Raw genomic sequence first — 12,456 nt, 5'->3', positions numbered from 1 at the left:
ACTAATTGCTGCTTGGAGCCAAAGTGAGAAAACCCAATGGATGAAGATACCAACAGACTGCACAAGCCATTTGTAAATATTACACCCTGCAGTGGCCTACCCATTCAAAAACTGAATGTCAAGGTATCACATTAATTAACTCCCCCACGGCCCTCAGGAAAAACCAGCAGATGGATTATAAAGAAAACTCTGAAATGAGCTCTTAGAGAAATATCCACGTACAATTGGCCATGCAACAATATAAAACCTTTATGAAAAAATATAACACATGTAAATTCAAAAACTTATATTCTTTATTTGCCTGTATATTTTTGCGGATCATATATTTTGATTTCACTATTGTTATTAAACCAGGATAAGAAACAGTGGAGAAGAGAAGGATCAACCATTCCAATGTACGTCTACTCGTTATAGATGGCAAAGGAAAACGACATCAGTGCATCGCTCTATAGGAGGCGGTGGAGTGGAGTGAGGCGGGGGACTCACTCTGAGCGGCAGATAGGCAGCGACCGTGATCTTGGCGCTGAGATGGACGTTGCCGTGGGTGTAGCTGACGGTCAGGACGGTGTAGCCCGCGGCCAGGCCCTTCATCCTCACCCCACTGCAGTGGCCCTGGCCCGGAGCCAGCCGGCCTGCAGCCGCAACGGAGCGGAGGACAGGTTTGAACAGGAGTGAGGGGGGGGAAGACAAGGGGAAAGACAAGCAATGATAGGCAGTGAAAAGTGCTATATCACTGCAACGTTGTCGCCGCGTGGTCACGTCAAGGGGGGGGCGAGCTTGCGTCTTTTTGTCTATTGCTTACAAGGATCGTTTCCCTGCAGCTCCATTGCTGCAGGGAAAACGGCTGGGGGGATTGACTATACTTCAGTCCTTGAATCAACCTCAAAGGTCATTTCTATTGAAACATTTCCGAGGACAACAACACAAAAAACGTATCCTTTCCAAATGGAGACAGAAAAATCGATCAGTGGATTGCCTTGGGAAAGTATTATGATATTATATATTTTGTTGTTCCCATTTTGTGCAAAGGGTACAGTGTACTCTTATTCTGAATATACAACATGATTGGTATACACGGTATGCTCATCCATCCGTCTGGAGGCTCACCCTCCAGCAACTCAAAGACGCCGTGGTTCTCGTCCTCCACCTGCAGGTCAAAGTGCGAGCAGTCGCTCAGCATGACCCTCTCCCCCGAGACCACCTCGCCCCCCTCGCCCAGCAGGCCGAAGATCCGCAGGGGCAGCTCCAGCACGTTGCCCACCCTGGCCTCCACCGAACACGGGGAGAAATCCATGGCCACGGGCTCCACCACATACACCTGGAGGAAGACATGGGGACAAAGGGGCGTGGAGGGGGGAGGAAACGGCGATGTCACAAGCAAGTCAACGATAAACAATGCTACACCCCAATAGTGTTGATTTGTTCATGCAATTTGGAACCCCGATGTCCGCGGCCTTTCAGTCGGCAAAACCCCAACCTGCTCCTAAGCGAGCCGTGTCTGAGTTCAGTGCAACACACTGGGGGATAAAAGTGCCTGCAGTGCTTAGAAAAGTTAGAGAATGAATGTGTTCTATATTGTGCAATTGGCCCCACAGTGCAGCGGCCAGTGAGTACAGCTAACATCAGTCCCATTATCGGTATAGAAAACAAAGGAAGGTCTGTCGCTGCTCTCCGCCTTTCACCCATTACCATCATACGTTCGACCGTATCCGATCGGAGCTCACCTTCATCTGACCGTAGTGCAGGTGGTTGCGCATGTCGTGAGCGTATACCGCGCTGACGCCGATGTCGCTGACGGTCGTCATCACCCCTTTAACCGTCACTGTGGCAACAGCTGTGTTGGATGAGGACCAGCTGAAATTGCCGCTGCCACCCGCAGCCTTGAACAAATGTAGGATTGGAGACCATGTTTACTGCCATGTCGTAGGGAACAATTACCACAAGTGTTCGCATCATGCCTAGCTATTGAAGTCAATGTCCTTTTTCAATTCGAGGTACAGAAATGGTAGAGTTGATTGGGATGAGGTAATAGCAATTGTTATAATCATTATTTTTCAGCTTGCTTGCAAAATCATGTTTCCCTAAACACCTCCACAACTCACAGCAGGGAGATTATTTTGTCACACAGCAACACGGCGCATTAGGCTGATTACCTGTATTGTATACTGGTATGAGCCGACCTTAGGCTGCCATGGAAACGTCAGAATTCTGGGACTGAGAACTATGGGATTATAGATTTCAACATCCTGTTCATTGTGTACTGGGTTGACAAGTGCATGAACCCCTCCACTCTGAAAGAAAGGGAGAACACAACACAAATGCAGCACTCAAATCAGCCTGTCTTTTTTTTTTTTTAATGGTGAAGGAAAGTTTATATTTAAAAATATATAAATAATCAAACTCACTTGATCCACAACGGAGCGGAGCGTAGCATCTATGAGGGTTTGGCCATCTCTCTGTGCTTTGATGCGGTGGTACGATCCATTTAGGGAAGACTCCAGAACTTCAAAGTACTCCCCAGGAAATACAGTTTCAATGCGAACATTCTGCACAAACCGACAAATGCACAAGGAATAAAATATAAAGGCTTACATCTTTCCAGAATTATTTTGCTGAAGACGGAGCCGTAAGCCGCTAAACCTTGATAACAACGTCGTCAAAGACTGGGCAAAGTCGTTAGTCCATTAATTCATATATTTTTCATTAATTTAAGACTATACTAGAATATGCATCAGATATTTTTGCAGAAGATGACAATGTTTTAGGATAATGCATTAACTGCACGTTCAAATGCACATTCATACCCAGATATTCAGAGCGCATGGAAATTAGGCACGCTGCACACAATAGTAACAGACGGGATGTGGGACATACTTACATCAGAGAGGTAGATCTTATTCCCAGACTTGTCGTATACTTCAACAACAATATCATACACCCTGCCTGTTTCCAGAACCCAACTGTCCCCTGGATGAATCTTAAAACCTACAAGGGGAAATAAAGAAATTGAGAGAAAACAGAAACTAATCAAAACAGTACAGGCCTACAATATGTCTCTATTCTCTGGACCAATGAAGAGGGTTCGAGGCAATAAAACAAACCTAAGTAGCCGGGTTCAACGACGTAGAGGGTGCTGTTGGGCAGGCGGGCCACTCCTTGCATGCGAAGACCTAAACAGTTTTGGTTAGGGAAAAGCCAAGCTAGCAACACTTTCCCCAGACACAACAACCCATTAATCACAATCCAGAAAGGACTCCTGCAATACTGAAGGCCCTGTTACATCACAGGCTGACAGTGCTTAGCAATAAAGACGAGCACTGTGGAGGGGAAGAAAAGATGAGAATGGCAATAATTAATAATAAGCCACACAGCAGTTCATTCGTTGCAATTATATCTACTCGAAAAATACACGACAAATTGCAGTTTTATTAGGATGCCGCTGTATTAGAAGACCAGAGAAATGGTTGTAATTACACCCATAGCAATAATGTGGAAACCCCAGTCGATAACATAACAAATTTCTGAGCGCATAATATAATAACATTTTGCCTATAATGTTACAACGTATAACACTTTGGTTCACCTATTATGTAATGTAGAAAGCATAATAAATTCCTCAATATGTTATGAAGCAAGCATAATCATTTTCTATTTATAAGGCATTTTCACCCAATTTTGCCGCCTTTGTATTTCAGGAGATTCTACCTTGAGTGTGATTTACACTTGATGCTTTATATGCGGACATCGATGTCGTTAAGACATTAGGGGGGGTCGGCTTGCAGGGGGCGGGATATGACGTAGGGTTTAAGTTCGCAAGAGGCGGGATAAGAGGCATTTAGTCTATGGTCTAAGACCATAGACTAAATGGAGGCAGAACGGGCAGATCACGATCATCTTAAATGTTGCTAAAATGATGCATCATATATTCCGTTGCATTCACAAAATCCGAAGCATCGATTGATGAAAGATTTGACCGGAGAAAGAGCGTATTTTTTTGCTACAATTCACGTATAACTAAAACTTGGACAAATGTAGTTGATTTCTGTGTTTAACTGAGAAAATAGAGAGCGGAAGGACGGGACCCTAATGTTCAGCTGACTGTTGTCAGTAATAATTATAAAAAAAACATTTACTATACACGTGCAGCTGTGAACTAATTTATTGTAATTTACTGTATGATATGTTCTTTTAGGGTTATGATAAGACCCATGTTTTGGCGTTAACCACAAATGACTCCTAAAAGAAGTGCCAAAATGTAAATATTTTTCAACCATTCAGCGAACAAAAGGCAATAGGCTGATTATCATTTAGGGGGCCACTCAATGACATGCAGAAGCGTCATCAACATGCCTACTGAAGTGGTGTGAGAAATACTGACTTTCTGCTCCTCATTCACTTTACATAATAGGTAAGAAAAAACTACCTCAGGGGTAGTAGTATTCAGGAGATTTTCAGGGTACAAATGTCAAACATACGGCCAGTGTTGGGAACGTTACTTTAAAAAAGTAATTAGTTATAGTTACTCACTACTTGTTCCAAAAAGTAACTGAGTTAGTAACTGAATTACTCTATAATAAAAGTAACTAGTTACAAGGGAAAGCAACTATTTGCGTTCCTGTAAAAAAAGAAAGTTGCTATATGTCAAAGAATTTGGATTTTTCTGAGCAGTTTTCACTCGGCCTTAATGTGTTAAATGGTTGAACTGCCCATTCAAGGCCCTGATATACTTCCAACCGAATTTTAATTTGCTTAGTTGCAAAGGCTGTGGAACATCTGCCGAATACTACAGAAAATGCCAACTTTTCATTGGATTGCTCCGGATTCACCATTTCTGCTGCTTCATCGAATCTGTTTGGTGTGTGCGTGTGTGTGTGGCGCGCGTGTCCTGGCTTGTGTCTAAAAACACTGGCTCCGATTGGCTACCATGAAACATGAATCTGCCTTAGCCAATCATAATCGCTTATCTCGTTGTTAACCCACCCGGTCTCCTCACTAGCAGTTTGTGTTTGGAGCCAGGGGTGAATTCGGATTACTCAGTTTATTCAATCAATTCATAGTAACGCACTGCATTTAACGTACAGTAACGGTAACGGCGTTGTAACGATGGAAACAGTAATTAGTTAGATAACCCCATAACTGAAAAAATAACAGCGTTACCTAATGCCGTTCTTTTAAACGGCATTATTACAAACACTGCATACGGCCCATCAGCAGAATATCAGGACTTACATATGTGTCTGAAAGCAGCTAGTGTGTGAGCATTTGATTACATTATAGAATGAGTCAATTTATGGGTAACAAGCTTAATAGTTCAATGGAAAGTATAGTATACTATTCATGCAAATCAATTATTAAATAGCTTTTACTGTTATTCAGGGCTGAAAAGTGCATCATTTTAAAATGCATGGCAACTACTATTGGTTAGTTGAAAAAAAAAAACCATCATTGAGATTAAACATCTCTTCAAGTGTCCTGGCCAGGACAGGCAGCAGTAGCCTACAGTCACACATAGCATACACGCAATCATAAGAAAAAAAAAAAACTAAAGCAGTCCGCAGGGGGGAGGGGGATATCAATATCGGAAGACATTTCGGGAGGCTCAAGGAGGAGAGTGATAGGGCTGGGCAATAATTCGATTACGATTATTAATCGCAATAAAACTCACGTCAATTACGATGATAAGCATTAGACATAAATGCTCGATATAAAAAAAAAGTTCCGATATGGATTTACCTAACAGCAGAAATAAACCTCTACAAACATTTGAGATTGTTGCCTCCCTGCCAAAGGAGTTTGATGTGATAGTCACTCACAGATCTTTTAGTTTAAAACACATTATTTTATGTAGCATAATATCTGGTTTTACAATGTTTACATTTTGCACTTACGTAAGCACTATGTAGTTCATATTTTATATATTAAAGTTCAGTTTATGTGCCAGGGCCTTTGTTCATCCACTTTTTTACTTTTTATGTATTGGTTGTGCCTCTACAAGATTTAAGATGTTTTCTGAAGCCCTGCTAAAGGAGTTTAATGTGAAAGAAGTCAGAGCTTTTATTTTTATATACATTATTTTTAATAGGTTACAAGGCAAGCTACCTTATATTGTTCCCTTGAGGGCAGATAAATGTTAATATTTGAAGTGAAATGTTTATATTTAAACGTGATTAAAAGCTCCCTTATCACAAATATGGTAATAAACAAAAGTGTATGGTTTAACTAATGAACACTCTGGTTTCTTCAGGCTTCAGCAGTTTCAAATTATATATCGTGATTAATATCGATATCGAAAAAAGAATCGTGATAATAATTTTTGCAATATCGCCCAGCCCTAGAGAGTGATATCAAGTTTGAGCAACAAAGTGTCAAGACATTTCGGGAGGCTCAAGGAGGAGAGTTATATTACATATGAGCAACAAAGTGTTGTCTTGTGGTGGACTCTATAGACATAATTCACCATACTGTGTTGTTGACATGTTTTCGTTCTGTGCTATAGGGACGCTGTCTTTTTAAGATCACGTGACTTGTGTTGATATGCCGGTCGGCGCAATATTTGAATTTAACGGTTTTTATATGACAAAATTAACGACCTGCCGTTACTTGTCGAGGTGAGAAATTGTCAATATCAATATCGCAAGACATTGAAGGATGCAGGATCGATATTTCCGTTGTCTTTCAATGCGCGCGAGCGTGCCTGTGTGTGTGTGTGTGTGTGTGCATGTGTGTAGTTTCTGTATGCGGTGTCCTGCGCTGCCTTTTTCTTGAAACGTCTGCATCAGCGCGTGCATGTGTGTTCATGCGCGTGTGTGTGAATGCAGTGTGTATGTGCGTGCATGCTGTGTGTGTGTGAGCTGCAGGCTGCTTGGCACATGCGCACTGACCAACTTGAGTAAGCTGTGTGACAGGCCTGCTATTATATAGTAGTAAGATGATGTTTAGATGGGCCTTGCAGGCGACCAACTGTGATGAACAGCATTCTCCAGAAGGATACTCTTGTGATCGAGGACCACGTTGACATGTCCGAGATGGAGGCCGGTGACCGTGGAGCTGGTCGGGTCCAGGCTGGCCACAGATAGCTCTGGGGTCCCGTCCCCCCCAACCACGCTGTTCTGCAGGTGGAGTTCGTACTGATCACAGGGCATGGACAGCTCTGCAGGAGTGGCAGATCGGTCAACGTAAAGTTAGAAACACAGACCGGACTTTAAGATGACACTTCCAGCCCTACAAAGTAGGGATGTGAATAACTTTCATGGTCGAAAAATCGGTGGGTGGTATGAACGAATAATCGATTATTCGATGTGTGCCGACATTCACAAGGGCTGCCATGGATCATCGGCAAGAAATTAATATCTTAAACGCAAAAAAAAAAACTACCTGTTAAGCAGTTCCAGTCAAATTGTCTGTTCAGCCTTCAAAACGAGAGCTGGTAAATAGTGAAAAATGCATTAAACTAATCAGAAAACGCGGTTATATGCTATAAACCCTATAATATCTGTGGTATAAAGGCTGGGACGAATTTGAAATTATAAAAATGTACACTTTATGTTGAAAGTATAGACCGTCATGATTCCCATTGAAACGAATGGCGCGGTGATTCGGTCTTCAAAACGAGAGCTGGTCAATCGTGAAAAATGAATTCAACTGTAATCAGACAACGCAGTCATATGCTATAGAGCCTAGAGTATCTGTGGTATAAAGGCTGGGACGAATTTCGAATTATAAATATGTACAATGCATAACGTTAGCTGTCTGGCTCATAGCTGAGCGGACTAGAATACCTCCCGTTGCCAAGTCGTAGCTAAGGTCCGTCCTATTTACTGGAGGAGTCAACAATGTTTCCGTTACATAAGAACCTTACGGGAGGGTAATGATTGTTCCAGGTATTAGTCAAACCCTCAGGCGCTACCAGGGAAACAAAGTTATGGCTTGTGAAAAACGTTATAGTTGGAGTGTAAAACGCATGAAAATATAAATGAATGGTCTTAATTTATTTTCTTTGGCAAGTGACCATGGTAAAAGCGGGATAATGCCCTTCGAGATGTATCCCTTACAAGCAATATTGTGTATATTGTTTTTCTGAACATGATTAATAAAAATAAAAAAAACGAATAGTGCTACAGAACCAACATTAGTGCCGTCTTAATTCTTGGAACGAAGAATTAATGGACGGATAATCGAATAATCGAATATTCTGACCCATCCCTACTACAAAGGCTGCTTGAATTGCAGAGTTTGTATATATATATATATATATATATATATATATATATATATATATATATATATTCAGCTCATATCAATGGGCGGATATATGAATGAAGCTGCAGTAATTATAATATCATCATTCAAAAGTTGGTGTCGGCAAAGAATTTTCTTTTCTTTTTTTAATTGAAAAAATGTAATCCAAAAATGTTCTGCATATTAAAAATGCATTGCCTTATCACTAATTCATACATTTTATAATTGTTTTTTACGGGATGACACCATTTTTTACGATGATCAACTTCCTGCGGAAATCCTAACTGGCACATAGACATAACCGACAACCCAGAATAACTAACTAACCACAAACTGCTTATCAACCACGCAATACAGGAAGTAAACAGAGGGTCCCCGCAACCCAACAAGGGGATGGGGCTTCCTTTAGATTAAATGAGGGCCTGTTATCTGGCCCAGAGTGGTGTCGGACCTGTGATTTTGCCCTGCCGGATCTTCTGGACCTTGTACTTGATGGAGGTGCCTGCCAGCAGGTAGACATCATGTGCAGGACTCAGCAGGATGTTCTCTAGTATCAGCAGTTTCACCTCTGCAGCACCCACATCCTGTAGCACGGATACCATGGCAACAGAACTGAAACACAACGTTGACAAAGACCCTTCCTTCTAGTTGTTACTCATTCAACAACAAAAGAAAAACCTCCTCCTCTTTAATAACTTTCCATCTTCCATTTAATCAAAAATGGAATGTGTTTATGGCCTTATACACCTTATATTAGAAGATGTCGTGGACATTTTCCACTTGAATAACGAAGGTTTGGCCATCTTATCTTTAATAAGATAGCCAAACTGTCGTTATTCAAGTGAAAGTTGGTCTTCTGGGAATGTTTTCCCTTGAGACCAGTAACATGGAGACAAGCCGACACTGCTCGGAGCAGACATGTGCCGAAAGCTAAGACAACCCCACTGTGGTCAGTGAACAGCTCATTGACATCCACATACCAGGGGGCTGGCAATTACTACAGAGCCGGCACAGTTCCATCCCAGCTTAAGCCTTACTAAAAATAGACAATAAATACCAATTCCTGTGGAGTATCCAAGGGCCCTCTTGTGAGTTGTCAGATTTTCAAAGTAAAGGAATATATTTTATTCATCAGCTTCATCAGCTTACCTTGTAGAGAGACTCTTGAATCTTGGCTTTTAATTTGGCGTGCCCGGTTTTCAGTCCAGACACCAAAATAATGTCTCCCTGTTTCCCGGCGCGCTCCATCTCAGTGATGTACCCTGGGGGTGTGTACGTGGACTCTGAGAATTTAAGGACCCTTGGGAAGGAAACAGGAAAGATGAAAGAAAAATAAGGAAATGGGAGTGGGCACTCAATTCGGTCTGCTAAGGATGAAACAGACAGCTAGAGTAATTCCCCACTGGACATAAAAGGAGGGGAAACATTGAGCATAAACCAACATTAGGATGGCAAAATTCATTCATCTTCGACATTGTGCTTTGGAGATGATGAACTAATAGGACATTGGGCTGAAATATGAACACTTCTTACCGCAAGGAGTTGTAAGAGTCAGAGTAACCATCCACGTCTGCATCTTTGACTATTGTCCAGTCAAACACAAGCCCTGCAAGAGTGCTGAAAGTGTTCCCTAAATGCAAATAAGTACAGGGGTTGCAATTAGTACAATGTTGCTCAAATGAAGACATTAAAAAAGATGGACATTAGAGGATAAAAAACATGCAGCATCAAACCTAGGGAAACATGTTATGTACTTTAGCCTTTACCTCAACTGATATCTAAACTGATATCTGATAATGTACATGATGATAAATATACTTATTACTGAAGATCCCATGTAGCTTAATATGAGGCTCTCCTTAGTATTCTGATTCCAAGGAAACCCAAAGAAACCAAAAACTGATTGCCATCATTTGTTCATTCCCTCTACCTCACCATGCTAAACTGTTAATCTTGAGAGTACTCAGTAGCCAAATCAATCAAATCAGAAAATGCAAGCCCTGGAGTCATAAAAATAACTGGTTAACGGCTTTTTGGACCCCAGAGAATGCACTGCAGCTTTGTGCAGAAAAAACAGGAACAGGATGAACCACTCCAGCACCTCCGGAGGGAGCGATAAAAAACCTGCTAAAGGCAGGCCTCACTCATCGTGTAGCAAAGTCTCTGGCGGGCTAAGAAAACATGACAAATCAGAGGAGTGCTACTATTGTATCTTTAGGCGCTGCTGTTAAGAGTGCGAAGAAACCGTTAGACGGCAAACGTCTCTCTTTGAGCCATACAATTCAATTCAACTCAACGATCAAACGAGTGAGGTGTTGACACCATACCCTCAGAGTCACGCGCGTGGATCTTCAGCTCCAGCGGCGAGTCCTCCAGGTGCAGTTCTCTGGTGGTCGACGAGATCTTGATCTCACTGATGATGTCCACGATCGCATCACAGCGCAATACCTGCCCGGTCACTGTCAAAGAGAGCACAGATAAGAGGCATGCTGTATAACGATTTACTAATGTTAACACTTACATGATATAAAGGACGGTAATTACAAGGGTTTAAGCTCGTTCTAAAAGCCCTGTTAGCTTTCGTTTGATAAAGAGTACATGCTTTATTCTGTTTTTAATGTTTTTGAATTATTTGAGAGGAATAATTGAGAAGTATCCAAGATGACATTTGTGTTTTATGATCACCAGGCAACAACATAGAGAGCTGAGGCTATTTTGACAAAACAAGCTAAACATTGCCAATAGTTGACAATATTTACGGTACTTCACAATCACAGAAACATTAAGGGAACTATGTATGATTTCAACAAGTTTCAACACATCTCTATTAAGAAATAAGCTTTTGTTAGTTACTCAATAGTATTACTTTTTCAAATGAAATAAATTGATTTCCTTTAGATCACTTCATATATGTACACATTCTCTTTATTTACCAACATCCTCGGCAAGTATTATGCTGGTCAGTCTGGAAGGCTGAGTGGAGAAGGCCTGGAGCACTGCACTCCGGGAACAATCTCTGCTGCTGTCACCATTGATCGCCTTAATGCTTGCCACCTCTGGTCTAGTGGAGGACCTAGAATAGAATTGCCACAAATACTAGTTGGCTGCTATGTTTGCTTTGGCTAACATATTCATGTGAAATTCCCATTGCATTCAAGTTAAATGAAATAAAGGTGAAGGCTGGTAAATCAAGACAAAGATAACTTGAATTGACAGAAGGATGTATTCACGTGCCCAGTTTTTTGGAAGACAATAAGCTCAAAACATGATAATTGTTTAAGAAAGAATTAATATAACATGTGCGGTCAATATTAACGTTATTCGAGATGTGTAACTTCCTGTACGTGTGAGTTTCTGCATGTTCAGGCTTTGTTCATGTGCTTCCTACTCACCATCTGTAGCAACCTTGCGTTGCTTCTAATGTGAAGTTTATTCTGGTACTTCGGGCAAGCGGCAACAATACTTTGGGAATATTTAATTTCGAGGCACAAATGACATAAATAACTGAAAGTAATACGCTGAAAAACACTGACGACTTTAAGGAAGGGTTAGCCATGGTTGCTTCGGACAACACAACACTTGACAGTCAACCACATGCAGCAGGGTCCCAATCGGGCACTTACTAACCAGTGTGGACTGTCTTCTACCAAACTTCCTACTTTAAGTACCCATCAGGTATGTTTTCAAACAGGGAGCTCAGTCTTTAAAGTAGGCGTCTACAGGACGGCTCTCTTAACGCCACAATTGCTGGAGGCGAACACACGTTGTCATGATAGTTAGTTTCAGTTCATTACAGAACCCGAGAGCAAGCCCATCACATGTAACGTTTTCTTTGCTTCCGTCGCCGCTTTGAGTCTCTTCAATAATGCTGGCGAAATCATGCCATTGAATTGTATTTTAATTTTCGTGTCTTAATTTCCATACACAATATTAGCTATATCTCCTAAAATGATGCACGTTTGAAGTAATACCCGCCATTATCAATTGTAGGAGTTCCAATGTGCGCTGTGCATGCTGGGACCGAGCATACGTCAGTACAGCAGGCGAGGACACCGGGTTTGACGCTTTTTCTTAAAGGAACAGGTGACTCTTATTTTATATAGCCAGGTGCTAATGTGCCATTCTATCTGCAATAATGAAATAGACTACTGTAGAATAGAATAGTGTAGAAACCACATTATCCTATCCATGTACAGTATTTTATTAGCCTTGAGGCAA

At 41.5% G+C, this 12,456-nt stretch overlaps 1 protein-coding gene across 1 annotated transcript in view; it reads right to left on the bottom strand.

Annotated features, from left to right (window-relative positions):
* Positions 1-12,216, bottom strand: part of nup210 (nucleoporin 210) — a 32,153-nt gene extending 19,937 nt beyond the window's left edge. The window contains exons 1-14 of the mRNA XM_079742147.1: positions 11,631-12,216; positions 11,172-11,311; positions 10,566-10,697; positions 9,772-9,868; positions 9,388-9,538; positions 8,690-8,822; positions 6,992-7,150; positions 3,102-3,170; positions 2,879-2,985; positions 2,406-2,546; positions 2,154-2,291; positions 1,725-1,880; positions 1,108-1,318; positions 487-632 (exon numbers count right to left, since the gene is read on the bottom strand). Of these exons, the coding sequence (XP_079598273.1) occupies positions 487-632; positions 1,108-1,318; positions 1,725-1,880; positions 2,154-2,291; positions 2,406-2,546; positions 2,879-2,985; positions 3,102-3,170; positions 6,992-7,150; positions 8,690-8,822; positions 9,388-9,538; positions 9,772-9,868; positions 10,566-10,697; positions 11,172-11,311; positions 11,631-11,794 (1,944 nt within the window). The 5' untranslated portion in view covers positions 11,795-12,216. The remainder of the gene's footprint in view (positions 1-486; positions 633-1,107; positions 1,319-1,724; positions 1,881-2,153; positions 2,292-2,405; positions 2,547-2,878; positions 2,986-3,101; positions 3,171-6,991; positions 7,151-8,689; positions 8,823-9,387; positions 9,539-9,771; positions 9,869-10,565; positions 10,698-11,171; positions 11,312-11,630) is intronic.
* Between the last annotated feature and the right edge of the window lie 240 nt (positions 12,217-12,456).

Source organism: Pollachius pollachius (genome assembly GCF_949987615.1).
Source record: "Pollachius pollachius genome assembly, chromosome: 8".
NCBI classification, from domain to species: domain Eukaryota; kingdom Metazoa; phylum Chordata; class Actinopteri; order Gadiformes; family Gadidae; genus Pollachius; species Pollachius pollachius.
Note: the sequence above shows the minus strand (reverse complement) of the source record. Positions and strands in the feature narration are given on the sequence as shown.